We start from the raw sequence: 27,160 nt of genomic DNA on the forward strand, positions 1-27,160 counted from the left end.
TTCAAATCTGTAGAACCTCCAAGCTTCTTAGTGAAACCTGAGCGACAACAAGCCATACCTGACTCTACGGTGGAATTTAAAGCTGTGCTAAAAGGAACACCACCATTTAAAATCAAGTGGTTTAAGGATGATGTGGAACTTGCCTCTGGACCTAAATGTTTCATTGGCTTGGAAGGGTCAACTAGCTTCTTAAATCTCTACTCAGTGGATGCCTCCAAGACTGGGCAGTACACTTGCCAAGTTACCAATGACGTTGGTAGCGACTCTTGTACCACAGCGTTGCTTGTGACAGGTGTGCAAGTTTGATTGTTTTATGTTTCTGTCTGCCTGTGGCTCTGGTCCTTTCTCTAATCTTTTACAATTCATCTACCCAGTCAAGAAAATACCCTTCTATTGGCCAGGCATTGTTCATGTTTCATGTTTTTCTCTTTCTTGTACTACTTAACTGAACTTGTGTTATTTATATCTGTTATGTTCCCTCATAATCTCCTCTTTTCTTCACTCTCTAGAACCACCAAAGTTTGTAAAGAAACTAGAAGCGACCAAAATAGTGAAAGCAGGTGACTCAGCACGACTTGAATGCAAAGTAACTGGATCCCCAGACATCAGAGTTGTGTGGTACAGAAATGAACATGAACTCCCAGCCAGCGATAAATACAGAATGGCTTTCATTGATTCGGTGGCCGTCTTACAGATGAATTACCTTGGTACTGAGGACACTGGGGATTTCATTTGTGAGGCTCAGAATCCTGCTGGCAGCACAAGCTGTAGCACCAAGGTTATTGTAAAAGGTAGAAACCTCTTTCTTCTCTTCCTCATTACCTGAAGCCCACCTTCTTCTCCTCTGGCTATCAGAGCTCTTCATGGTTTTACGGTCATCTTTAGCTTCCATTTGAGATCATAGGACATTTTCCCAAATAGTATCATTTCTGTTTTTAGATGTTTTTCTTAAGATTTGCTCACCTATAGATAATCATTCTGAGATATTTTTCTTGTTATGCCAATGCCATAATTCTAATCACCTCAACATATGAGCCAAGCAGTTCAAATGTGATGTTTCAAACACTCAAAAAAGGAAGGCATTTTAAAATGAACTTTTGCCTTCAGTCAACTTATAAATATATCATCATCCTCAGCATGATCTTTATCTTTTATTTAAAACAAAGACTATTTGCCACATATATCCCAAGTTTCAAGCAATAGAGGTTTTAACCGTACATTTACAACAGGATCATTATATTGTTTTTTCTCTCTCAAAACTAGTTCCTAGTTTTTAAAATAAGATCACTAAACCGTGTTGTAAATAGTACTAGTATTTTCCAGAATTTTTGTCACAGAATCTACGTTTGTCATATTGTGACGCAATTATTGCAAAACTCATTTGTTGATGTGGAAGACTTAGAGCACCGATGGTGTGGTAACTTCCAGGTATCCCGAGAGTAAAGCACTTACAAAAAAGTTCATCCCTGAAGTCAGGACCCCATACCTCATACAGATCATATTAATCCTTACACTTGGGTTTAGAGGTGTGTTTGGTTTTTGTTTTGGTTTACAATTTCACATCAATCTTTACTAAATTAGTAAAGTGGTGTAGACAGAACGTTGAGCTGCTCAGTAAGGTTGTCTGGGGTCTGGTCTGGGTCCTCAGCCAGTGAAGCCAAGTGATTCTGTAAAGGCCCTATTGCTTCTCTGAGGCTATTATTCTTCAGCACTAAAGTTATAGTGCCAGACCTGTGTTAGTAGTTTGACTCTTTCTTCCAATTTTTAAACAAAGAAATAAAAACATTATATGGAGTTAAGTAGCCTAGTTCATGAGGAATTCTTGTTTTTTTACAGAACCACCTGTTTTTAGCAGCTTCCCTCCTGTGGTAGAAACCCTTAAAAATGCTGAAGTTAGTATTGAATGTGAACTTTCGGGAACACCACCATTTGAGGTGGTTTGGTACAAAGATAAGCGACAACTCCGGAGTAGCAAGAAATACAAGATTGTGTCCAAAAATTTCCATGCGAGCATTCACATTCTTAGTGTTGACACTTCAGACATGGGTGAATACCACTGTAAAGCACAGAACGAAGTGGGAAGCGATACTTGCATTTGCATTGTAAAACTAAAAGGTAAGCATTATTTCCTGCATGTGGCAGAAATGGCAGGAATGTGCAAAATGGTTATTTGTTTTCTCTTTTTCATTATCTGGACAAGCTTTCCAACAATCTCCATCCATCTTTCCCTGTTCAGAACCACCAAGATTTGTCTCCAAGCTGAACAGCCTCACTGTTGTAGCTGGTGAGCCTGCTGAGTTACAAGCATCCATAGAAGGCACCCAGCCTATTTCTGTCCAGTGGCTTAAAGAGAAGGAAGAAGTGGTTAGAGAAAGTGAAAACATCAGAATTACATTTGTGGAAAATGTTGCCACTCTGCAGTTTTCAAAAGCAGAACCAGCTAATGCTGGGAAGTATATCTGCCAAATCAAGAATGACGGTGGAATGAGGGAGAACATGGCCACGTTGACTGTTTTAGGTTGGTACAATATGGTGCAGTAGTTCTCTGATATAAGGAGGTGCCAAACCCTGAAATGACTTAATAAGAGATAGTGGTAGAATTTCCTTTTTTTAATTTCTAGAACTATATCAATCCTCACCTATTTCAAAGGTTTATAGAAAAGGACCTTTCAAGCACTCTTTTCTGTGTCTGTGATCCTAACAAAAATTAACCATTTTTATTATTTTCTTGATGAATTAGCAGAGAAAACCATGACTGTCTTTTGTTTAACCATGGAAAAAGTGAGAGTCCAACATATGCTACAAGGAGATTTTTTTTACTCAAGTGTTAGTGTTGAAGCTGACAAAAACTCCAAAGATCAAAGTTTGATAAGAATGACTTGCACTTTCATCTTTGGGCATATTCATTTTTAATTTTGCAGTTGTTTGAAAAACAACGTTGAAAAAGCTATCTTTAGCTCCTTAAAGTAAAGCAACAATACTGAGCAATTCATAGGAACATGTGGGCTTTGTTCTAGAGAGGGTCAAGTACAAATCAATATATGACATTGAATTATTTCAGAAGTTGAATAATGCAAAAACATATTTCTTAATAATGCCTATAATTTCATGACAGCATGTAATTATGGATTCTCACTTTAAGGTCTAGAGAAAGAGGGCCTGAAGATATCCATATCACTGAAAGAAACAGTGTTAATGAATTTGATAGTAGAGACAAGGTGAAGCTAACAGGTTTTAACAGATGGCTATCACGTTTTATTTCAGAACCTGCAGTCATTGTCGAGAAAGCAGGTTCGATGACAGTTACTGTAGGAGAAACGTGCACTCTGGAGTGTAAGGTGGCTGGCACTCCCGAACTCTCAGTCGAATGGTACAAGGATGGAAAGCTGTTGACCAGCAGCCAAAAACACAAATTTAGCTTCTACAACAAAATCTCTTCCTTAAAGATTCTCTCCGTTGAAAAGCAGGACGCAGGCACATACACTTTCCAGGTTCAAAATAACGTTGGAAAAAGCAGCTGCACAGCCGTGGTCGATGTTTCAGGTTAGTTGCGACATGTTCTTCCCATTGCTTCAGCAAATTCCTTTCACAAGCTTTCTTCCCTCGAGTCTCTGCTGTTCTTCCAAACCTCACGTCTCTTGCCTCTCCTCATGCAGACCGAATGGTTCCTCCCTCTTTCACACGAAGACTGAAAGATACCATTGGCGTGCTGGGTACATCTTGCATCTTGGAGTGCAAAGTAGCCGGATCATCACCAATCTCTGTTGCCTGGTTTCATGGGAAAACCAAGATTGTCAGTGGAGCGAAGTACCAAACTACATTTTCAGATAATGTCTGCACATTGCAGCTCAATTCTCTGGACTCATCAGATATGGGCAGTTACACATGTGTGGCTGCTAATGTTGCTGGGTCTGATGAGTGCCGTGCAGTGCTGGCTGTACAAGGTCAGTGTCAGACACTCACATCCTTTCTTACAAGTTCTTCTTTGGGTGCCCATCCCTGCTGACACGTTCAAAAGGCATCTTCTTTTTGATAAAAATCACAACTAAGTCTGAAACTTACAGGATCTTTTCATTGTCCTCCTTGCTTGTATAGAACCACCCTCTTTTGTGAAGGAACCTGAACCTTTGGAAGTACTACCAGGCAAAAACATCACCTTCACGAGTGTTATTAGAGGAACCCCTCCGTTTAAGGTTGGCTGGTTCAGAGGTGCCAGAGAACTGGTGAAAGGAGACATGTGCAACATCTATTTTGAAGACACTGTGGCAGAACTGGAATTATTTAATATCGACATCTCTCAGAGTGGGGAATACTCCTGTGTGGTTTCCAACAACGCTGGCCAAACGTCCTGCACTACCCGTCTCTTTGTAAAAGGTTTGCTCCAGCGCATTGTGCTTCCTGCTTTTTAAGTGGCATCTTTGTTCATGTTTTTACTGTGTTTAACGGCTATGCTTTGTCACTCCTCAGAACCAGCTGTGTTTGTGAAGAAACTGAGTGATCACTCGGTAGAACCAGGGAAATCCATCATTTTGGAAAGTACCTATACGGGAACACTCCCCATTTCAGTTACATGGAAAAAGGATGGTTTCAACATAACACCCTCTGAAAAATGCAGCATAGTCACAACAGAGAAGACCTGCATCCTGGAAATTCTGAACAGCACAAAAAGAGATGCAGGACGGTATTCCTGCGAGATTGAGAATGAGGCGGGAAGGGATGTTTGTGAAGCCCTGGTGTCTACATTAGGTGTGTTTCTTATTCTCCAATGATTGGCATTTGTCTAACGTGAGGCATGGTTTGTGTGGTTTTCTTTAATCCCAGTTGCTGATCGTGAACCTTTCCTCTTTAGAACCACCTTATTTTGTTACGGAACTGGAGCCTCTGGAGGCATCAGTGGGAGATTCGGTTTCTTTACAATGCCAAGTTGCTGGGACCCCAGAAATTACAGTGTCTTGGTACAAAGGCGATACCAAGTTACGGCCAACTCCTGAATACAGGACTTATTTTACAAACAATGTGGCCACACTTGTCTTTAATAAAGTGAACATCAATGACAGTGGAGAGTACACATGTAAAGCAGAAAACAGTATAGGAACTGCCTCTTCTAAGACTGTCTTCAGAATTCAAGGTGATGATCTTATTTTACAAATTAAGGAATTTCTTCTTCCTTATCTTCACACTTCCCTTTATGGGGAAATTTCTGTTTCACGTACTAATGCCTCCAGTATTACTTGTCTTCCTGCAGAGCGCCAGCTCCCACCTTCCTTTGCAAGACAATTAAAGGACGTTGAACAAACTGTTGGGTTACCAGTTACCCTCACTTGTCGACTGAATGGCTCCGCACCCATCCAAGTGAGCTGGTACAGAGATGGCATACTTTTACGAGATGATGAAAATCTACAGACATCGTTTGTAGATAATGTGGCAACTCTAAAAATTTTGCAAACAGACTTGAGTCACTCTGGCCAGTACTCTTGTTCAGCTTCTAATCCACTTGGAACAGCGTCTTCCAGTGCTAGACTGACAGCAAGAGGTTTGTTCCCATGTTACTCTTTTTCTCTTTGCAAACCATGACTTCCTATTCATTGTCAAAGTCAAAATAGCCAATAAAGAACAACAGCAAAAAGTATGTTGATTTTTCTTCTCATCTTCCAGAACCTAAGAAATCTCCCTTCTTTGACATCAAGCCTGTATCTATAGACATTATTGCTGGGGAGAGTGCTGACTTTGAATGTCATGTTACTGGTGCTCAACCAATGCGAATTACTTGGTCAAAAGATAACAAGGAGATCCGTCCTGGAGGAAACTACACAATTACATGTGTGGGAAACACTCCCCATTTGAGAATTCTTAAAGTAGGCAAAGGAGACTCTGGTCAATATACTTGCCAAGCAACCAATGATGTTGGCAAAGACATGTGCTCAGCTCAACTCAGTGTAAAAGGTATCTCTACATGGCACTGACCAATACTTATTCTCTCCCATGTTACATAATTCAGAAACTTCTTCAGAAAAGTTTCTTTATTTTTTAAATGTTTGGGATGAACTAACTAGATCATATTAGAATTTGTATATTAGTGTTGGAGGCAACATTAATCAAAGTTCTATTTCCCTTTTTATTTTGTTTTTTAAATTAGTGTATCTCTAAGTATAATCTTATCAGAGTGTTGTTTATGTGAAATTTGTTAAATGTCATTTCCTCTCTTTTTTTCACTCTTTTCCTGTTATATGGCATTTTGAATTATCATTTTGATCAAATACTTCTATAATACATTAACTTACATGTTTTAGTTTCTATATCCAGACTACAAGATTAACTTGTCAATTAAATTCTCTATTAAAAATAGTAAAAGTTTATTTAACAGAAAAAAATATATATTTTATCATGAAATTCTCAGAAAGTACATATATTCTTAATAATAAACAAGATTAAATTAGGTATTTATAAAATCTTAAGCTACAAACATAAGCTGTTTCTTCCTTTGACTTATTAGAACCTCCGAAGTTTGTTAAGAAATTAGAAGCTTCGAAAGTTGCAAAGCAGGGAGAATCCATCCACCTGGAATGCAAAATAAGTGGTTCTCCAGAAATCAAAGTTTCGTGGTTCCGAAATGACAGTGAACTTCATGAGAGTTGGAAGTACAACATGTCCTTTGTGGACTCGGTGGCAGTGCTCACCATCAATGAAGCCAGCGCGGAGGACAGTGGGGACTACATCTGTGAAGCCCATAACGGGGTTGGGGACGCCAGCTGCAGCACAGCCCTGACCGTCAAAGGTTAGATACACTAAGTCCCTTGCTTTCTTCCTTCTCCTCTGCTCTGGATTCTTTCTCAGCAGTGTTCTGAGCTCCAAAACAAAAAGGCCAGTGAAGGGGATTTGCTTGCAATTCTTAAACTAGCTTTTATGACTTGTCATGTCTTATGTTCGTTTACTGTCATATGGTCACTCCAGGCACTGAATGATTTAGACTCTAACATATTGTTCCCTTTTCTTAGGCAAATGCTCTCATTGTTTATCTTCTTTTCTTCTGGTAGCACCTCCTGTTTTCACCCAGAAGCCTTCTCCAATAGGAGCCCTTAAAGGGTCTGATGTTGTCTTCCAATGTGAAATTTCGGGGACTCCCCCATTTGAAGTGGTGTGGGTTAAAGATCGAAAGCAAGTTCGAAGCAGCAAGAAGTTTAAAATCACCTCAAAAAATTTTGATGCAAGTCTTCATATCCTTAACCTGGAAGCCGCCGATGTAGGCGAATATTACTGCAAAGCTACTAATGAGGTGGGAAGTGACACATGTGTTTGCACTCTCAAGTTCAAAGGTTTGTATCCATGGGCCCCAAAATAGATGCCTCTTGCTTTCATCTTTTCTTGCTTGACCAATAATGTATTTGGCTGTGATTCTCATCTTTCTTCTCTAACCTCAAATTTCTTTCATTAGAACCCCCACGATTTGTGAAAAAGCTCAGTGACACCTCAACCCTTGTTGGGGATGCTGTTGAGTTGCAGGCTGTAGTGGAAGGCTTCCAGCCCATTTCTGTCATCTGGCTGAAAGATAAAGGTGACATCATCAGAGAGAGTGAAAACACTAGGATTTCATTTGTTGATAATGTTGCAACCCTCCAACTTGGGAGCCCGGAGGCATCTAACTCTGGAAAATATGTGTGTCAAATCAAAAATGATGCCGGAATGAGAGAGTGTTCAGCAATCTTGACTGTCCTAGGTTAGTAACAAAGTGCAGCCTGAGGGGGAAAATGTCCATTTGCTCGACCTATGACATCGCCTGCAAATATTATTCTTGCCCAGTAATATACTGAGTGTACTCTTGGTTTGAAAAATGACTGTGTGTTCAATGCAATATACTTCTTCTTTTAGAACCAGCCAGAATCATTGAGAAACCAGAACCCATGACTGTCACTACTGGAAATCCTTTCGCATTAGAATGTGTAGTGACTGGGACACCAGAACTTTCAGCCAAGTGGTTCAAAGATGGCAGAGAAATAGCTGCAGACAGCAAGCATCACATCACATTCGTCAACAAAGTGGCTTCACTTAAAATCCCTTGTGCAGAAATGAGTGACAAGGGGTTATATAGCTTTGAAGTGAAGAACAGTGTTGGTAAAAGTACCTGCACTGTTTCTGTCCACGTTTCTGGTGAGTAATATGAGGTTTTCATGAATGTATCATTTTCCCTGGGGGAAAAAAATAAAGCTTCTCTTTCAATGGAAAACTACGCTTCTTCATCCACACAGATCGGGTTGTGGCTCCTTCCTTCATCCGCAAGCTGAAGGACATCAACGCCATCGTCGGGGCCTCAGTGGTTTTGGAGTGCAGAGTCTCCGGCTCCGCCCCCATCTCCGTGGGCTGGTTTCAGGATGGCAATGAGATTGTCAGTGGGCCTAAATGCCAGTCCAGCTTTTCAGAAAACGTTTGCACTTTGAATCTGAGCTTCTTGGAGCCCTCTGACACAGGCACATACACATGTGTGGCCGCCAACGTGGCTGGGTCAGATGAATGCTCAGCGGTCCTGACTATCCAAGGTCAGTGTTCAGGGGCCAGACCGCTGCTTCTCCAGCGCCTCCACCACGTGACTTAGTGCCTGCCTTGTGGGGGATTTCTGTATTTTGTCTTCGTGCGTAGTCTTAGTTCCTTTTTCTTCAAGTAGCAAAAAGCACTGCTTACTTGGATTCCTTTTTTCTCTTGATCTTCCCCCTTCCCTGGGATCTCTAGAACCACCTTCTTTTGAACAAACCCCTGACTCTTTGGAAGTGCTGCCTGGAACGAGCCTCACGTTCACCAGCGTCATCAGAGGCACCCCGCCTTTCAAGGTCAAATGGTTTAAAGGCAGCAGGGAGCTGGTGTCCGGGGAGTCATGCAGCATCTCTCTGGAAGATTTTGTCACGGAACTGGAGTTATTTGAGGTGGAGCCCTTGCAGAGCGGGGACTACTCCTGCCTCGTGACTAACGACGCTGGCAGTGCCTCCTGTACCGCACATCTTTTTGTGAAAGGTTTGCCCTTTCCTCCTAAAGCACGTATCTTTAACATTTTTTCTGATTCTTCACTTGAAGATGTCAATTCTGCCTCTGTGTTTTCTCCTCATAGAACCGGCCACCTTTGTGAAAAGACTGGCCGATTTCAGTGTCGAGACAGGAAGCCCCATCGTTCTTGAGGCCACGTTTACGGGTACACCTCCCATCTCGGTGAGCTGGATGAAGAATGAGTTTGCCCTTACACAGTCTCAGAATTGCAGTATTACCATGACAGAAAAATCTACCATCCTGGAAATCCTCGACAGCACAATAGAGGATTACGCACAATACAGTTGCCTAATAGAAAATGAGGCCGGTCAAGATATTTGTGATGCTGTGGTGTCTGTCTTAGGTGTGTTGACAGTTACCTCTTCTTCTTGCTCTTTTCTTTCTTTCATAACATCTTCTTTTAGTTAGTGCGCCTGATTGATTATCATCCTTTCTATCTCAGAACCGCCTTATTTTATTGAGCCTCTGGAACACGTGGAAGCAGTCATCGGAGAACCTATAACTTTACAGTGTAAAGTGGATGGAACCCCAGAAATCAGAATTTCTTGGTATAAAGAACACACAAAGCTACGATCAGCTCCTGCATATAAAATGCAGTTCAAAAATAACGTTGCCTCCTTGGTGATCAACAAAGTGGATCACAGTGATGTGGGAGAATATACCTGCAAGGCAGAAAACATTGTGGGAGCGGTGGCTTCTTCATCCGTGCTTGTTATCAAAGGTGATGACGGTTTTCTCTGCAAGTCTCACTGTGTGTTGACAGATCCATTTTCTTAAAAACATCACAATGTTAATGGATTGAAATACGCCATGGTTGTTTTCTCTCTTGTAAATAAGGATTGTCTATAACTTCTTTACAGAGCGCAAACTTCCACCTTCCTTTGCAAGAAAACTGAAGGATGTTCAGGAGACTCTTGGCTTCCCGGTTGCATTTGAATGTCGCATCAATGGCTCAGAACCTCTCCAAGTGTCTTGGTACAAGGATGGGGTACTTTTGAAAGATGATGCTAATCTGCAAACATCTTTTGTTCACAATGTAGCAACTCTTCAGATTTTGCAAACTGACCAGAGCCACGTCGGTCAGTACAATTGCTCGGCTTCGAATCCCCTTGGGACTGCTTCATCCAGTGCGAAGCTCATCCTCTTAGGTGAGTAACTCATCACATGACCTCTTCGTTATAAAGCAGCTTCACTGCACCCAACCACCAAGGACTGGTGCCACTTAGTGTCTGCTCCACGTCTGAGAGCACGAAAACTGAAGTCACCCTGTTGCTCTTCATTCTTTCCAGAGCATGAAGTACCTCCTTTCTTTGATCTCAAGCCTGTGTCAGTAGATCTGGCTCTTGGAGAAAGTGGTTCTTTCAAATGTCACGTAACTGGAACTGCACCAATCAAAATCACTTGGGCTAAAGATAACCGAGAGATTCGTCCTGGAGGCAACTACAAGATGACTTTGGTTGAAAATACCGCCACTCTGACGGTTCTCAAAATAGGGAAAGGCGATGCTGGGCAGTACACCTGCTATGCAAGCAATGTCGCCGGAAAAGACTCTTGTTCTGCTCATCTGGGTGTACAAGGTACTTGTTGGAGTGAAATAGCAAGGGCTCATTTCAACTTCTGACACTATAGGAGGAAGTGTGTACCTGAAAGATGTGTTTAGGACTAGGGTTTAGGCTACAGTCCATGGGATCTCAAAGAGTTGGACACGACTGAGCAACTTCAGTTTCATGGGCCAGACTCTATGGGAGGTGTTGGGCAGGCTACAAGTTTATAGTTTACAGTTTACAGCAAATCTAGGGTCTTCTAAATGGGAGCAAGTTTTTAATTAAAAAAATATATATATAAAACTGGTCAAACATGGGCTGAGGGTCCATTTTCAATGGCTGAAAATAGAGACTAGAGAGAGAACAGGAACTTTTCACAGAATTGTAAGATAATCCAAGTTTGAAAGAAACTATTTTAGGACAATAAAAGGAAGTTGTCTTGAATGGTATATTTTTCCACAGTAGTTTGTAAATTAATGGTTTTGTTCCTCACCTCAAACTATAAAGCCCTTCAAGAAGAGTCAGATTGTGTCAAATTCTTCTCTTCTGCTAGCCTCACTTAAATAATAGTGGAAGTCAGGGGACTGGAGAGTACATTAATATCTTATATCATGGAAGGCAACCATGTCTCAAGGTAGCAAAAACAGTTCCTGTCTGCTGTGGTCAGAAATTAACTCAGTGAGCTGCTGGTCTAACTCATGAGAGCATTTTTAAAGACTTTTTGTGGTGACAGTTTATAAATAACTTGAAATTGAAATAGAGTTAGATTCAGCAGCCCATGTGCCCTGTGACATATTGCTAATTATTTTATCTCCCTAAACTTGAATTTTCTGATTCAGTTAATGAAGAAAGTATTGCTCTCCCCACTTCAAAGGGCTATCATAGAGGTTGAAGAAATATCTATTAAAGTCCTATAGGAGAAAATAGCACTTTAAAATATTAAGATATCTGACCCAATTTTGCTACTCTGACTCTTCCTGGCACATAACTGATATCTCTGCAGCCATAGGAAATGACAGACCTGTACTGGTTCACATACAAGAAAGTAATCAAATGCTGTTAATCCCTGTAAACCATAGAGTGCTTTCACCAACAGATACACACTCTGCCTCTGATCTTGCACAAAGAAGTGATTCTTTTGCTGGTAGGAGGATTGCACAAGGATTAATGTCTCTTCTTCCTTCCTTTTGCAATAATATTTGATGTGGGTGCTTACAAAAGTAAAGGCATTTTACTTCAGGATTTAGATTTCACTTACCTATTCTTTCTTGAAATAAATAAATATGTTTTCCAGAGCTAAAGACCTCTCTGTTTGAGTTTTCCCTTCATCCTGAATTATACGTGTCTTTCCCATCTCTTCCCTTGTGTTTTCTTTCTTGTTTCCATAGAACCGCCCAGGTTCATTAAGAAGCTAGAACCTTCAAGAATCGTGAAGCAAGATGAATCTACAAGATACGAATGTAAAATAGGAGGGTCTCCAGAAATCAAAGTTTTATGGTACAAGGGCGAGACTGAAATTCAAGAGAGCAGTAAATTCAGAATGTCGTTCGTGGACTCAGTGGCAGTGTTGGAAATGCACGGGCTCAGTGTGGAAGACAGTGGCGATTACACCTGCGAGGCCTGCAATGCCGCGGGCAGTGCGAGCAGCACCACCTCCTTGAAAGTTAAAGGTCAGCTCTTCGCTCTCTTTCTTGTAAATTGGGATATAATTGCTTTGCAATGTGGTGTTTGTTTCTGCTGCACAACAGTGTGAATCAGCCATAAGTATACAAATACCCCCTCCTTCTTGAGCCTCATTCCCCATCCCACCCCTCTAGGTCATCCCAGAGCACCTAGTTGAGTTCCCTGTGCTACGCAGCAGCTTCCCACTAGCTGTCTGGGACAAACTGGGAGAGTAGCATTTACCCATCTTTTATGTCTTGCACATCCTAGCTGTCCTCTCAGTTCCCTGTTGGACTCTCCAAGGTTCTAAAAGTTTTAAAGGATACAATAGAAAATTGGAAGTGATACTCTCTATGTTGGACTAGACAACTGATTTTTACTTGTAAATACATACTTCGAGAATACAGCCTAATTCCCCTTTCTTTCTAACTCGATTTTCTTCCAACTTTAGAACCACCCATTTTCCGCAAAAAGCCTCATCCCATTGAAACACTGAAAGGAGCTGATGTTCACCTTGAATGTGAGCTTCAGGGCACTCCCCCATTTCAAGTTTCATGGCATAAAGACAAGAGAGAACTTAGGAGTGGCAAGAAGTACAAGATCATGTCTGAGAACTTCCTGACGAGTATTCACATTCTGAGCGTTGATGCTGCGGATGTTGGGGAGTATCAGTGTAAAGCCACGAATGATGTGGGAAGTGACACCTGTGTGGGCTCCATCACTCTGAAAGGTTAGAGTGACTTCAGCCTCTCGTGCTTACTAGTATTTTCCTTCTAACTCTAATACTCTGTTGACCCCTCAGCTCTGGCTCCATCCTTTTCCACTAGTGTCTCTTCTACTTTCCCCCTTTCTCCTTTCCTAAATCTTTTTATGTTTAGTGTGCATTTCAAATTCTACTAAGTACCCTTTTAAACAGTTTTCCCAGTAGATTTTGATTGGATTAGAAAGCTAGAGAGGCAAAGGTGTTCAACTCCTTCTGCTTAACACAAACTCTAGGAGGGTTCCCTGGTGGTCTAGTGGTTAGGACACGACACTTTCACTCGGTGGCCTAGGATTCAATCCCTGGTCAGGAGATTAAGATCCCACAAGCCTTGTGGCAAGGCCAGAAAAGTACAAAACTCTAATGCATCCTTGCTCCCACTCACTAGAAATGCCTCTTTAAGAAATGCAAAGAGTGCATGATCACTAGTTCGATTCCTGGCATTGATGGCTTTGAGGGAAATACTCTTAACCCCACACCTTTTAAATCTCTTCCCCCCCCTCTTTTCTTCAGCGCCACCAAGGTTTGTGAAGAAGCCCAGTGATGTTTCTACTATCGTTGGTGAAGAAGTTCAGCTTCAGGCTACTGTTGAGGGCGCTGAGCCCATTTCCGTGGTCTGGTTCAAAGACAAGGGGGAGATCGTCAGAGAAAGTGACAACATATGGATCTCTTATTCAGAAAACACTGCAACCCTACAGTTTTCAAGAGCGGAAACAGCCAACGCCGGGAAATACACCTGTCAGATCAAAAACGATGCCGGAATGCAAGAGTGTTCTGCCACGGTGTCCATCCTCGGTTAGTGCAGAGAGAATGTCATCATGAGTAGAAGGCATACACTTACCAGTACCTGTGTCTTCCTTAGTTTTTCCATGGGGTTTTAACACTTGAATGCAATTTGTATCTCATTCCAGAGCCTGCAGCAATTGTAGAAAAGCCAGAATCCATAAAAGTGACCACAGGAGACACCTGTACCTTGGAGTGCTCGGTCACTGGCACACCCGAACTCACGACCAAGTGGTTTAAGGATGGAAAAGAGCTGACAAGTGACAACAAATACAAAATAAGCTTCTTCAACAAAGTGTCTGGCCTTAAGATCATTAATGTGGCCCCCAGTGACAGTGGGGTGTACAGTTTTGAGGTGCAGAACCCTGTGGGCAAAGACAGCTGCACAGCCTCAGTGCAAGTTTCAGGTTGGTTGGTTGGGTTTTTGTTTCGGTGTGATCGTAGTATAGTTCCTGCTTTACATGTATGTGTATGAGAAGCTCCACATTCTACAGTGTGACATGAGTCTGACATTCTGCAACAGCAAAATTAGAGGTAATATGCCTATCCTGTTGTTCCGTTGCTAAACCATGTCTGACTTTTTGCAGCCCCATGGATTGTAGCATGCCAGGCTTCCCTGTCATTCACTATCTCCCAGAGCTTCCTCAAACTCACGTCTATTGAATCAATGATGCCATCCAACCATCTCATTATAGAGATAGGAGAAAAGCAAGCCCAAAAGTTCTATTCCTTTCTCTTGGAGGAATTACCACAATTCAGGGTGGTAGGAATAAAACTTAATTCCTGACTAAGGAATGAGGATACTGTGGTTTTCTACTGTTGGTTATGCTGGAATAATTCTCCACATAATGATACACAGCAAAGAGAGACCAAAATTCCTAAGTCAATTAGCACATCTTGCCCATTGATTCTCAAGGCTCTCCATTGTGTGAAGCCTCAGGCAGTTCTTTGATACCCCCACAAAAGAGCCAAATGGATCTAGGGATATTCCATCAAAAAGACAATAATTCTCTCTTCAAATCATTTTGTAACTGATGTCCCTTGTTTGTTTGATTTTTATCACATTCAGACCGAATTGTTCCTCCTTCGTTCACGAGAAGATTGAAAGAGACAAATGGTCTGTCTGGTTCCTCGGTGGTAATGGAGTGTAAAGTCTATGGATCACCTCCAATCTCTGTCTCCTGGTTCCATGAAAGAAACGAGATTAGCAGTGGAAGGAAATACCAGACCACCCTGACAGATAACACATGTGCTTTAACTGTGAACATGCTGGAAGAATCAGATGCTGGCAACTACACGTGTATAGCTACTAATGTGGCTGGTTCTGATAAGTGCAGTGCTCCTTTGACTGTGAGAGGTCAGTCAAAAATACAGTAAAATATCATCGCATTTCATTATGCATTAAACATTTTTATAATCAAAATTGTTAACCTTTTTCTGATATGTGCTTTTTTGTTTAGAACCACCATCTTTTGTTCAGAAACCTGACCCCATGGATGTTTTAACTGGAACCAACGTAACCTTCACAAGCATTGTAAAAGGAACACCCCCTTTCAGTGTTAGCTGGTTCAAGGGCAGCACTGAACTAGTACCAGGGGACACATGTAATGTGTCTTTGGAGGATTCAGTTGCTGAACTCGAGTTGTTTGATGTAGATACGTCACAGAGTGGGGAGTATACCTGCATCGTTACTAATGAAGCTGGCAAAGTTTCTTGTACAACACATCTCTACGTAAAAGGTTTGTCTGACTGCTATTCTGCATTTTTACAGTTAACATAGGTGAAGTACTGGATATGCCCATATCCATGTGTATATGTGTTTGATATCGTATTTTCAATTTGTCTGCTACAGCCCCAGCCAGATTTGTAAAGAAGCTCAATGATTACAGCATAGAGAAAGGAAAACCTCTGATCCTAGAGGGCATATACACTGGAACTCCTCCCATTTCCGTGACATGGAAGAAAAATGGCATAAACGTAACTCCATCTCAGAGGTGTAACATAACCACAACTGAAAGATCTGCGATCCTGGAAATCCCAAGCAGCACAGTGGAGGACGCAGGACAGTACAACTGTTACATTGAGAACACTTCCGGAAAAGACTCCTGTTCAGCACAGATCCTGATACTAGGTTTGTTGTGATTGCACATTCCCATCTTTGCATACATGTAGCCACTGCGGCATGCCTCCTTCATGACTGATTCTCTCTCTTGGCTGTAGAACCACCATATTTTGTCAGGCAGTTGGAGCCTGTGAAGGTGACTGTTGGAGATTCTGCCTCTTTACAATGCCAGCTTGGTGGGACCCCTGAAATTGCTGTGTCCTGGTTTAAAGGAGATACAAAATTGAGACCTACTGCTACCTACAAGATGCATTTTAGCAACAACGTTGCTACATTGGTTTTCAACCAGGTGGATAGTAATGACAGCGGAGAATATATCTGCCGAGCTGAAAACAGTGTGGGAGAAGTTTCTTCGTCAACTTTCCTGACTGTTCAAGGTGATTGCAATATTTTTAAAGTGAATGAATGTGTTTCTTTTGAACAAGATTTAAAATATCTGATGAGGGTTTTCTTTTTGGGGAAATCTTTCCAAATGCAAAGTTTTCTGCTTAAGTAGTTCTACCTACAAATTAGATTATCTTTTTCAATCACCTTTACAGAGAGAAATAAAAATGATTAAATCTTCAGTTAGAAGGATCAAGTCATCATTTGCCTCGATAATTAAATCTTTAAGAAAAACAGATAACCATATTTTTAAATCCCTACTCCCTGAGTGTCTCATTCAGATTGCTGGAAAGCAGTCTTAAAAAGTAAGAGAATCTGCTACATGCCAGAAATATACCTTAAACTAATCAGTTTTTCTATTGGCTTACATATTTTTACACCTACCACGCATCAGTGTCAGTCACTCAGTCGTGTCTGACTCTTTGCAACCCCACGAACTGTAGCCCACCAGGCTCCTCTGTCCATGGGATTCTCCAGACAAGAATACTGGAGTGGGTTGCCATTCCCTTCTCCATGCCATGCATCAGCATGCCATCAAATTAAAACTTTTGCTCCAAAAATTTACCTGCTTTTCCCTGAGTCCAAGTTAATTTAAGAGTTGTGAATACCTCCTGATATCCTGATATTTTTATTGAAGTTCCATTATCTAGGTAACAATAATTGTGAGAAGAATATTAAATAAATTCAAAATGTCCACAAGTATTCATTACTTTTAATTCTCTTCCTACAGAGCAAAAACTTCCACCATCATTTTCTCGACAGTTGCGAGATGTTCAGGAAACAGTTGGGCTGCCAGTTGTTTTTGAGTGTGCCATCAGTGGGTCAGAACCTATCTCAGTGTCTTGGTTTAAAGATGGCAGGCCAGTGAAAGACAGCCCCAACGTACAAGCATCATTTTTAGATAATGTGGCCACTCTAAACATTTTCCAAACTGATCGGAGTTTTGCAGGCCAATATTCTTGCACAGCTACAAATCCTATAGGTTCTGCTTCTTCCAGTGCCAGACTCATTCTCACAGGTGCGTGAATTCCTAAACTTCTAATTTTGTAAGTAAAATTGTTAGAAACAAATTTGAAATTAGGGGAGGATGATTTGTGTGACCTAGGACGGTCAGGTATGGAGCCTGAAACCTTGTCTTTCTGCTGTCCTCCCAGAGGGGAAGAACCCCCCCTTCTTTGACATCCCTCTGGCCCCTGTGGATGCTGTGGTGGGAGAGAGTGCGGACTTTGAGTGCCACGTGACTGGGACACAGCCGATAAAGGTCGCCTGGGCTAAAGACAACAGAGAGATCCGAAGTGGTGGAAACTACCAGATTAGTTATCTGGAAAACAGTGCCCACCTGACCATCCTAAAAGTGGACAAAGGAGACTCTGGACAGTATACGTGCTATGCTGTCAATGAAGTGGGAAAGGACTCCTGTACAGCTCAGCTCAATATAAAAGGTATCTTTGCATATCAGTTTTGTTAGAACAGATAATGTTTAGGATTTTTTTTTTCATTTAGGACATTTTTGAACCACTGACATTAAAAAAAAAATGTTTCAGAAGAAATAAGTTTCTCTAGAGAAAAAAATGATCTTTTAAAACCTGCATTTCTCTAAAGTTTCTCTCCCCCTCCTTTTACTTTTTACAAATATCTGGTTCTGTAACTGGCCATAAGTTATTCTTATCATCCATCCCATAAATCAGAGAACAGTTTAAAATAAACTTGTTAAAACTAAAACATACAACATTGTTAATCAGCTATATTCTGATATAAAGTAATTTTTTAAATTTAAAAATAAAAATAAATACAATAAGCTTGTGGAGGGAGGCAAAATATTTAGGAACATTACACTAATATGCTGTGTTTAGTTGGTCAGCGTTGATTTTGAACTTAAAATATGGCTTCTCTCTCTTGAAAAGCCTCCTATTAGTAACTTACTTCTGGATTCCACTTCATATGTCCTTGAACTTTCTTACAGAGCGGCTGATCCCACCAAGTTTCACGAAAAAACTCTCAGAGACAGTAGAAGAAACAGAAGGGAATTCTTTCAAACTTGAGGGCCGTGTTGCTGGTTCCCAACCCATCTCTGTGGCTTGGTACAAAAATAACATAGAGATCCATCCAACATCTAACTGTGAAATCACATTCAAGAACAACACACTTCTGCTGCAAATCAAGAGGGCAGGCATGGACGATGCCGGTTTGTACACATGCAAAGTGTCGAATGATGCAGGCTCTGCTCTGTGTACATCTTCGATCGTCATCAAAGGTAAGTCTCCTTGACTGCCCCAGCGTGATGCGTTTTTCCTTTCTGTCCATTAGACAGCCATGTGTGTTTCTTCTGACATCTCAACCTACTTCTGGATTCCAGATATATATTATTTAATTGGCTTGCTACAATTTCACTTATGTTTACTGAGATAGATATATATATGTATTATTTGTAATTTAATTACATGGCCCAGCAAAGTAGGTGTCATATTATAGACTATGTACCTTAGCTTGTAAATCACATCCCAAAATGTTGCCAGGTAGTTAGAAGTCTAAGGCTACTTTGAAATTCATGCATAAGTGACTTACAAATTTTTATGAAGCACACTTGTTTTTAAATTTTGAAAAATTTTCATCATTGAATACTGTATTAGCTTTGCTTATTATAAGATCTATCACATTCTGAAGCATTCTCTTTTCTAAGGATATTTCTAAAGCATTATGTCTGACATATATTGCCCAAAGCTTTTATCCTGTAAATGAATATTCATCTCATGCAAAAGGATAAAATTTAAGAGAAAAAATGGGTGGAAAGATGTATATCATTACAAATATACAGTCATAGCTTGAGGTAAAGAAATAGACTGTATTGTTTAACAAGATTGTCTCAATCTGATCTTCTAACTCTAATGGCTTCATCCAGATGATTATGAGGCAGTTCATCAAAATCACTTTGCAATGTAACTTCATTGAACAGCTGGGAATTAATTACCAACTCTGATCATCTAGCTGGCCATTTCAGGGTGCCCAGACAATAGGCTAATATCATCAGTAGATTAATATTACTAATAAGGTAATATCATTGAATTAACTTGTAATTCAGATTTTATCATTCATTTAATAGGACTTAAATGCATTTAAACACATTTAGTAAGATGAAGAATATGTGCTTAGTGGTGGCTTTTATTCATGACTTACATTCATGATGGTTTTGCCATGTTGTAGGTAGATAAATACTTTCTATAGAATTCTGAGGCTTTTTAATACATAGAATTTTAAAGAGTAAGGCATCAGAAGTTTTCATCTGTGCAATCATAAATGTTGCCTTATTCTTCTTAAATGTAGGTCTCAGAACGGTTTGGTAAAATCGTTACATAACACTGAGCTATCTATACACAGCCTTCCTGTCATGTTACTGATGTCTTCTTCATTGGTCTTCACTTGAGCACTGAGCTTCAACTCCTCATTCCTTTGGGCAAAGATTGGGTTTTTAAATGCTACTGTAGCTACATATAATAACTAAATCTGAACATCAAGGAAAATCACATATTAAGATGTGGGCTCATGGATCACTCAAATGTTGGCTTTCTTTCCCAAAGGATAGCAAGCATTGCATATCATGTGCGGAATTCTCCAGTAGGCTCTTAGATTTTAGGGTTCAGTGAAAATGCAGCTGCACGCAAGTTTGAGAGGATCAATAGTATACTATGTGCCACCGAAGTTTATAGTAGCTGCCGGTGCAGTGTTTGTGGTGCTGAATCAGGACACAGACACTTGGGTAATTCATGGGCAGCATGGCATCTGTTCTTTGCTTGTTTTTAAACCTTTTTCTATTTTTAAAATCCAACACGTGTAACCAGTGTTTTCAGAAATAAAGGCACATGATTCAATTCTACTATAGCAATCAGTGCTACCTGTTAGAGGCAACACGTTCTTTTCTGGAATTTAATACTTTTTTGTTTTTATGTTCCTCATGAAAATACCTTTTTAATTCTAGAACCTAAGAAGCCACCTGTGTTTGATCAGCACCTTACCCCAGTAACAGCAAGTGAAGGAGAATTTGTGCAACTCAGCTGCCACGTCTGGGGATCAGAGCCCATCAGGATCCAGTGGTTGAAGGCTGGCAGAGAAATAAAGCCCTCAGACAGATGCAGCTTCAGCTTTGCTAATGGCACTGCTGTGCTAGAACTTAAGGATGTGACTAAAGCAGATGCAGGAGATTATGTGTGTAAAGCTTCCAATGTGGCTGGAAGTGACACTTCCAAATCAAAAGTGACCATTAAAGGTACAGATTTCTTGACACTATTGTTTAGATCAACTGCTTATGTTTGCTGATTACAATTTAAATAAGAATGAAATTAGATTTTTAGAAGCCTCAGTTATTGCTCATTTGCAATTTATAGCCTCTTCATTGTAATTGAAATACTAGATCATTTCATGGCAATAATTTCCAGATGAATTTTCTGAAAGTGCCCAAGTTCACCATCACATTTCTTGACATTTTTTTTTCACCATATCCAAAAACATAACTAAATGGAGTTCCAGAAATGATCCTGTTTAATAATGTGACATAAGGTAGCCTGACTTGTTGTTGTTACTGTTCAGTCATTAAGTCATGTCCAACTCTTTGCAACTCCATGGACTGCTGCACACCAGGCTGCTTTATCTTCCACTGTCTCCCAGAGTTTGTTCAAATTCGTGTCAAGTTGCAATGCTAATAATATCAGATAGCCTGATATTATATCCCTAGAGGAAATCTATGTAATGAAACCAAGTCTAGAGGTATAAAACTTGATGCTATTGATGTGATTGTAGTTCAGTCTGCTTGCAGTAGCTGTCAGTGGTTATAAATGTCTGTGAAATTGCTTTATCTTCTGTAGTCCACTCATATAGAGTTCATAATATTTGTGACATTGCCAAACTCTTAAAGTCTACTTTTCAAAGAAAATTATTTATTGCAATTTTAAGGTAATTGTGATAACAAAACATGTACATGTGTTTTTTTTTAGACAAGCCAGCTGCCGTCCCAGCAGCTAAGAAAGCAGCAGTAGATGGAAAACTCTTCTTTGTATCAGAACCTCAGAGTATCAGAGTTGTAGAAAGTAAGTACTTCATGAAAAGTATATCTTCATCTATCTTGTACATTTTACTACTGATTTAATTTCAGAAAAACTGGTTTTGGAAAATTAAATTTTTATTGAATTGTTTTCATTGTTCCTTAGAAACCACTGCAACGTTCATTGCAAAAGTTGGAGGTGACCCGATTCCAAATGTTAAGTGGACAAAAGGCAAATGGAGACAACTGAACCAAGGAGGTCGAATACTGATCCACCAAAAAGGCGATGAAGCAAAGCTGGAGATCAGAGACACCACAAAAACCGATTCTGGCTTATACCGATGTGTTGCATTTAATAAACATGGTGAAATTGAAAGTAATGTTAATCTACAGGTGGATGAAAGGAAGAAACAAGAGAAAATTGAAGGAGACCTTAGAGCAATGCTGAAAAAGTAAGTTCCGTAAAACATCGCTTTTGGTAATATTCCCTTCGTGGACCGTCCCCTCCAAGATTCAGATTGTGAAAGAAAATAAGCACAAAGATGTTTTAACAGCTAAGGAAATATATAGTATTTGAGTGGAAGTTAGTGGTACCTTAATGTCAATTTCTAAATAATCATCAGAAAGTTTTGAGAATGAAGTAAATTTTTATTAAAACTTTGAACAAAGAAAATGGCTTATAGAAAATCTGTGTCAGACATCAAATTTTTGGTTCTACATGTAATTTTCCTTACTCTGAATGGCTTTCTAGATCAACTGTTTTAAACATTTTCCATAATTACCAGTAATATCAATACCAATTATGTTTCATCATGATTAATCAATCAACATTTAATTTCTACACATTTCCCATGATATATATGTGTTCGTTATTAATATTTTCCATGATTGTTATCATTTTTCCTTATTCTTTCAGTAGCCTCTTTTGTTGTAAAGTTTACAAGAATACTTGTTTTCTTTCCTTTCTTAAACTCTTTGATCAATCTCTGTACCTGGCAGTATGGTCCAATCTTAATCCACTCCGTCTCCAAACCCACATTTTTTGTTTGTTTCACAGTTTTGTTTGTTTGTTTAACATGGTAAAACTAGTAGTTATTAAATAAAGAACACAGAACTATAACTTTGTGAATAAAATGTAATTATATTTATAATCATTGAATGATGATAGACAATTCAGAATAAGTAGAAGAGAGGTAATTCATGTTTATTTCTTATTTCATTTAGAACTCCAGTCTTAAAGAAAGGAGCTGGGGAAGAAGAGGAAATTGATATCATGGAACTTCTCAAAAATGTTGATCCAAAAGAATATGAAAAATATGCCCGCATGTATGGAATCACTGATTTCCGGGGTCTTCTTCAAGCATTTGAACTGCTAAAGCAAACTGAAGGAGAAGAGACACATAGATTGGTATGCTCTTTTGTGTATAGTATAATCTCTAAAAATTCACACTTGAAACATCTAGCTTACACCTTTTGAATTTCCAGACCCTACAATTGTATAATATCTTAATATAACCTAAGCAGCATCAAAATGGAAGCTGAATATAATCATCCATCTTCTAATTCAAAATCTTTTCCATATGTGATAATTCTACTTTTTTCTTCTTAGGAAATTGAAGAAATAGAGAAATCAGAGAAGGACGAGAAGGAATTTGAGGAACTTGTATCATTTATTCAGCAAAGGCTGTCACAGACAGAGGTAAAATGAATCATGCTGATCACAAAATGAACAAATTATTGGAAATTACAAGGGAAGGAGTGACTAATGCATTTTAATTTTTTATTCTCCTAGCCTGTCACTCTGATCAAGGACATTGAAAATCAGACAGTCTTGAAAGATAATGATGCTGTGTTTGAAATTGACATTAAGATTAATTATCCAGAAATCAAGCTTTCATGGTATAAAGGAACTGAAAAACTGGAACCCAGTGATAAGTTTGAAATAAGCATTGATGGTGATCAACATACACTCAGAGTCAAAAACTGTCAACTTAAAGATCAGGGCAATTACAGATTGGTGTGTGGTCCACACATTGCTAGTGCTAAACTAACTGTAATTGGTAAGTAAAAAGAGTTTTATTATTAAAAAAAAAAAAAACTGATGAGATGAATTTACTTTTGAATACATCACATGTGATACCAAACAAAATATGTACTGTATTATACCCACAGAGCCTGCCTGGGAACGGCATCTTCAGGATGTAACTTTGAAAGAAGGCCAGACTTGTACCATGACCTGCCAGTTTTCAGTGCCAAATGTAAGATCTGAATGGTTCAGAAATGGCAGAATCCTTAAACCCCAAGGTCGATACAAAACAGAAGTGGAGCACAAAGTCCATAAGCTGACCATTGCAGATGTTCGAGCAGAGGACCAGGGTCGATACACCTGCAAACACGAAGACCTCGAAACTTCAGCAGAGCTCAGAATTGAAGGTGGGTGAAAGAGTACGGCTGGAGTTACCACAGCGTCAGTCAGAGGCAAACACTATGCACAACCCCTGCAGCCTTGCCTTTGCATGTACCTTAAGTGCTTGTGCGATTCCATTTCCCAACACACTCATAGCAAACCATGCACTCGCGTCTCAAAATCTATACAAAATCAAAAGGGAAGTATTCCCATAAGTGCGATTCATTTTTATAGTTCGTTTTGACCAGTAGATTTCAATCTAAACAATGACACGACTTTCTAACAGTTATTTCTGATAAATTTCATGATTTCTTCTAAATTCAATAATTTTTTGCAATTCTACTAAATGCCATAAACCTCACGTCTCTGATTTTGAATCCTAGAAATAAATCTTAGAGAAAGGACCAGATTTCATGGCTCTGTGTCTTGGCTAGGAGATGACATTTTGTTTATAGGCATCAGTTTGACTCCATCTGTATGAAACTGTATAGATAGAATTAATAATATATGTGATATGTGATTAGCACCTATTTTTCAAAAATAATTATTTCATATGAAGATCACATTCCAACCTTCTGAATCTCTGAAATGAAATGGAATGTCAAGATTTAGAAGCAAAGAGTTTTATTTCCTAAAGACCTACAGCTTTGGACTATATTCAGCAACATTTGGCTCTAAGGATGGGCTCTACTTCCAGGCATTGCTACCCATTTATAGCTGCTGAAATAACAACTTATGTGCCTTCTTATTTACATAAGCATTTCAAAATCTCTGACTTGCTTTACAGTGGCTATCAAGGTCTGGTTGTATTTTAAAATTCAGAAATTTTTAATAGTTTTCCATTTAAAAGTTGAAACCACTTATTTTTAAAATAATTGCCTATTTTTTCTATGATCCTTCAAAAAAAAAAAAAAGCTCACCAGACTATGTAGGATATCTAAGCTGCTCACAATGCTGTGACACATTGAATTCCAGATGAAATTTTGCAGGAGGATCTCCCCTCCAGCCCCGTCTCCTCCTGTACACCTTGCCATTTGCAAGGGGTGGACTCCCTGCCTGCCCACTGGTGCTTGCAAAGCAGGTTTCAGAACTCTTCAAAATGAATCCTGTGAAATTTAGAAGAGCAGATTTCCTATTGAGTTTAAAATTATTTCACAAGAAAAGTTATAAAGGTCACGTAATAAACAGTTCTAGAACCCGAAAGGCAGAATTATTTTACAGAGGAAAGAATTTCAAAAGGGAATAAAGTGTATAGTAAGATGAAGTTTATGTTCTCTTTCTTTTGAAGCCCCCATTTCACTAGCATCTTTAAGTTTTATTCTGGATTATAAGCACCTTGACTATTTTCTTCATGTGAATATTATAAGGACTTGCAGGATTTCTTTACTTTTCCACATTAATCTTACAGGAGTACACTTAAATATTGAGATAATTTTTTGGTACTGATGCAAAGAAGTGTACTTTCTTCTTGTTTTATATTTTCAGCCCTTTTCTGCTATTCTCCAATCAGATAAAAAGATAAGAGACTTTGAACATCTGAGGGAAAAGCACAATGAAAGAAATTCCTCCCATACAAACTAAATTTGAACTCTTTTTTATTTAAACAGCTGAACCAATTCAGTTTACAAAGCGCATACAGAACATTGTTGTGAGTGAGCACCAGTCTGCCACCTTCGAATGTGAAGTGTCCTTCGATGACGCCATTGTAACTTGGTACAAAGGACCAACAGAACTGACCGAGAGCCAGAAATACAACTTTAGGAATGATGGTCGTTGCCATTATATGACCATCCACAACGTGACCCCAGATGATGAAGGTGACTTAATTGACAGTGTCCCTGTGAATATATAATTTAAGCTTTTCCTGTTTTATGTATTTCTTCTCTAGTTTATGCTTATACTCTATGACTCTATCTAGGTTAGTTTCCTAGGAAAGAAAAATATAAACGAATACTATGTTTAAATAAAGAAGTGTTATTTTCAAACATATCAAAACTCAAGGGTTTCATGATCTTTTTCCCTTAGGTGTCTATTCAGTAATTGCTCGACTGGAGCCCAGAGGTGAAGCGAGAAGCACTGCAGAGCTGTACTTGACAACCAAAGGTCAGAAAACACCCCATTCAAATCACACTGCGGTTCTGGCGACAAAGTAACCTGCCAAGACAATTCTATTAAATTTTTTAATACATCATTTTTTTTTTATTTTGCAGAAATAAAACTTGAGATGAAGCCTCCTGGTAAGTTAAAAAAAAAAAAAAAGAAAATCAATCCTTGCTTACAATACATTCGGTGTAATTTTGTAAGTGATAGAAGCCAAACTAATATAAAATATTATTCAGTAAAATTATCATCAGGAAAATAATACCAACGTTAGGCTTTATGAGTTTGGGAAATTAGAGGTAATGAGGTCACATTCAGCTGACTTCTAGGATCAGGTCAAACAATGTGGCCATAGAACAAAACAGATTGTCCCAGGGAATGAATTTGCATGTGTCGCTGCTTACAGAAGAATCTTAATATCTTTGATTCTATATTTTAGATTCTGCTGTTGGAAATGCCTAACAACCAAACACATCTTAGTTGTCTAATAAATATCTGAGCTTTCAGTCTTTCGGTTCTTATCATTATTAAATGTCTCTTTTCAGATATTCCTGACTCCAGAGTTCCAATTCCAACCATGCCAATCAGAGCAATACCACCAGAAGGTAAGAAAGACCCAGAAGCATCACCCCCACCCCCAGCCCCGGTCTTGAATATGGTAGCAGCAATATGCTACCACTGGGCTTCCCTGTGGCTCAGCAGAATCCACCTGCAATGCAGGAGATGCAGGTTTGATCCCTGGATTGGGAATACTTCCCAGAGGAGAATGTCAATCCATTCCAGTATTCTTGCCTAGAAAAATCGCATGAACAGAGGAGCCTGGTGGGCTACAGTCCACAGGGTCACAGCAGTCAGACATGACTTAGCATGAGACAAACAAAAAAGAAGCAATATACTGCCTACCACTAGAAAGTTACCAGTGCCAAACCATAGTATCCTTCCACTTTATCTTCTTCACGGTGTTATTAAAAATCAAAGCAAAAGAGTAGTTGCAATTATAAATAGATGCTATTTTTATGTGGTCTGACTATTGAACTGCTACTATACCACCTTTGAAGAACTGAAAGAAATGCATGAGACTTTTCATTGTATTTCACACAAAATGAGAAACCAAACCATGTTACTTATGATGGCATTTATTTTTTTAGAAATTCCTCCTACGGCTGTTCCTCCCATCCCTCTTTTGCTACCATTACCTGAAGAAAAGAAACCACCAGCAAAACGTGTTGAAGGTATTATATGTTAGCTACCTAAATGCCAAAATATAGGATTTAATTATGGAATATACAGACCTGGAAAATGTTGTTTAGTGCAACTTGTTGGCCCTCTAGTGGTC

The 27,160-nt window shown here is 39.4% G+C and overlaps 1 protein-coding gene across 50 annotated transcripts in view; it reads left to right on the forward strand.

Moving 5' to 3' along the window:
- The window catches only part of TTN (titin), a 276,641-nt gene that overhangs the window by 80,130 nt on the left and 169,351 nt on the right, over positions 1-27,160 (forward strand). For all 50 annotated transcript variants that reach the window (XM_045163719.1, XM_045163748.1, XM_045163734.1 and 47 more), the window contains 44 exons: positions 14-292; positions 510-791; positions 1,837-2,115; positions 2,237-2,518; positions 3,265-3,543; positions 3,657-3,944; positions 4,096-4,374; positions 4,468-4,746; positions 4,850-5,128; positions 5,246-5,533; positions 5,656-5,943; positions 6,494-6,775; positions 7,035-7,313; positions 7,433-7,714; positions 7,867-8,145; positions 8,244-8,531; positions 8,722-9,000; positions 9,095-9,373; positions 9,473-9,751; positions 9,891-10,178; positions 10,320-10,607; positions 11,963-12,244; positions 12,688-12,966; positions 13,510-13,791; positions 13,908-14,186; positions 14,849-15,136; positions 15,240-15,518; positions 15,632-15,910; positions 16,000-16,278; positions 17,016-17,303; positions 17,440-17,727; positions 18,249-18,539; positions 20,259-20,546; positions 21,271-21,363; positions 21,484-21,769; positions 22,542-22,725; positions 22,927-23,016; positions 23,110-23,377; positions 23,490-23,750; positions 25,332-25,541; positions 25,750-25,827; positions 25,935-25,961; positions 26,370-26,429; positions 26,973-27,056. In XM_045163719.1, the coding sequence (XP_045019654.1) occupies positions 14-292; positions 510-791; positions 1,837-2,115; positions 2,237-2,518; positions 3,265-3,543; positions 3,657-3,944; positions 4,096-4,374; positions 4,468-4,746; positions 4,850-5,128; positions 5,246-5,533; positions 5,656-5,943; positions 6,494-6,775; positions 7,035-7,313; positions 7,433-7,714; positions 7,867-8,145; positions 8,244-8,531; positions 8,722-9,000; positions 9,095-9,373; positions 9,473-9,751; positions 9,891-10,178; positions 10,320-10,607; positions 11,963-12,244; positions 12,688-12,966; positions 13,510-13,791; positions 13,908-14,186; positions 14,849-15,136; positions 15,240-15,518; positions 15,632-15,910; positions 16,000-16,278; positions 17,016-17,303; positions 17,440-17,727; positions 18,249-18,539; positions 20,259-20,546; positions 21,271-21,363; positions 21,484-21,769; positions 22,542-22,725; positions 22,927-23,016; positions 23,110-23,377; positions 23,490-23,750; positions 25,332-25,541; positions 25,750-25,827; positions 25,935-25,961; positions 26,370-26,429; positions 26,973-27,056 (10,968 nt within the window). The remainder of the gene's footprint in view (positions 1-13; positions 293-509; positions 792-1,836; positions 2,116-2,236; positions 2,519-3,264; positions 3,544-3,656; positions 3,945-4,095; positions 4,375-4,467; positions 4,747-4,849; positions 5,129-5,245; positions 5,534-5,655; positions 5,944-6,493; positions 6,776-7,034; positions 7,314-7,432; positions 7,715-7,866; positions 8,146-8,243; positions 8,532-8,721; positions 9,001-9,094; positions 9,374-9,472; positions 9,752-9,890; positions 10,179-10,319; positions 10,608-11,962; positions 12,245-12,687; positions 12,967-13,509; positions 13,792-13,907; positions 14,187-14,848; positions 15,137-15,239; positions 15,519-15,631; positions 15,911-15,999; positions 16,279-17,015; positions 17,304-17,439; positions 17,728-18,248; positions 18,540-20,258; positions 20,547-21,270; positions 21,364-21,483; positions 21,770-22,541; positions 22,726-22,926; positions 23,017-23,109; positions 23,378-23,489; positions 23,751-25,331; positions 25,542-25,749; positions 25,828-25,934; positions 25,962-26,369; positions 26,430-26,972; positions 27,057-27,160) is intronic.

Source organism: Bubalus bubalis, chromosome 2 (assembly GCF_019923935.1).
Source record: "Bubalus bubalis isolate 160015118507 breed Murrah chromosome 2, NDDB_SH_1, whole genome shotgun sequence".
NCBI classification, from domain to species: domain Eukaryota; kingdom Metazoa; phylum Chordata; class Mammalia; order Artiodactyla; family Bovidae; genus Bubalus; species Bubalus bubalis.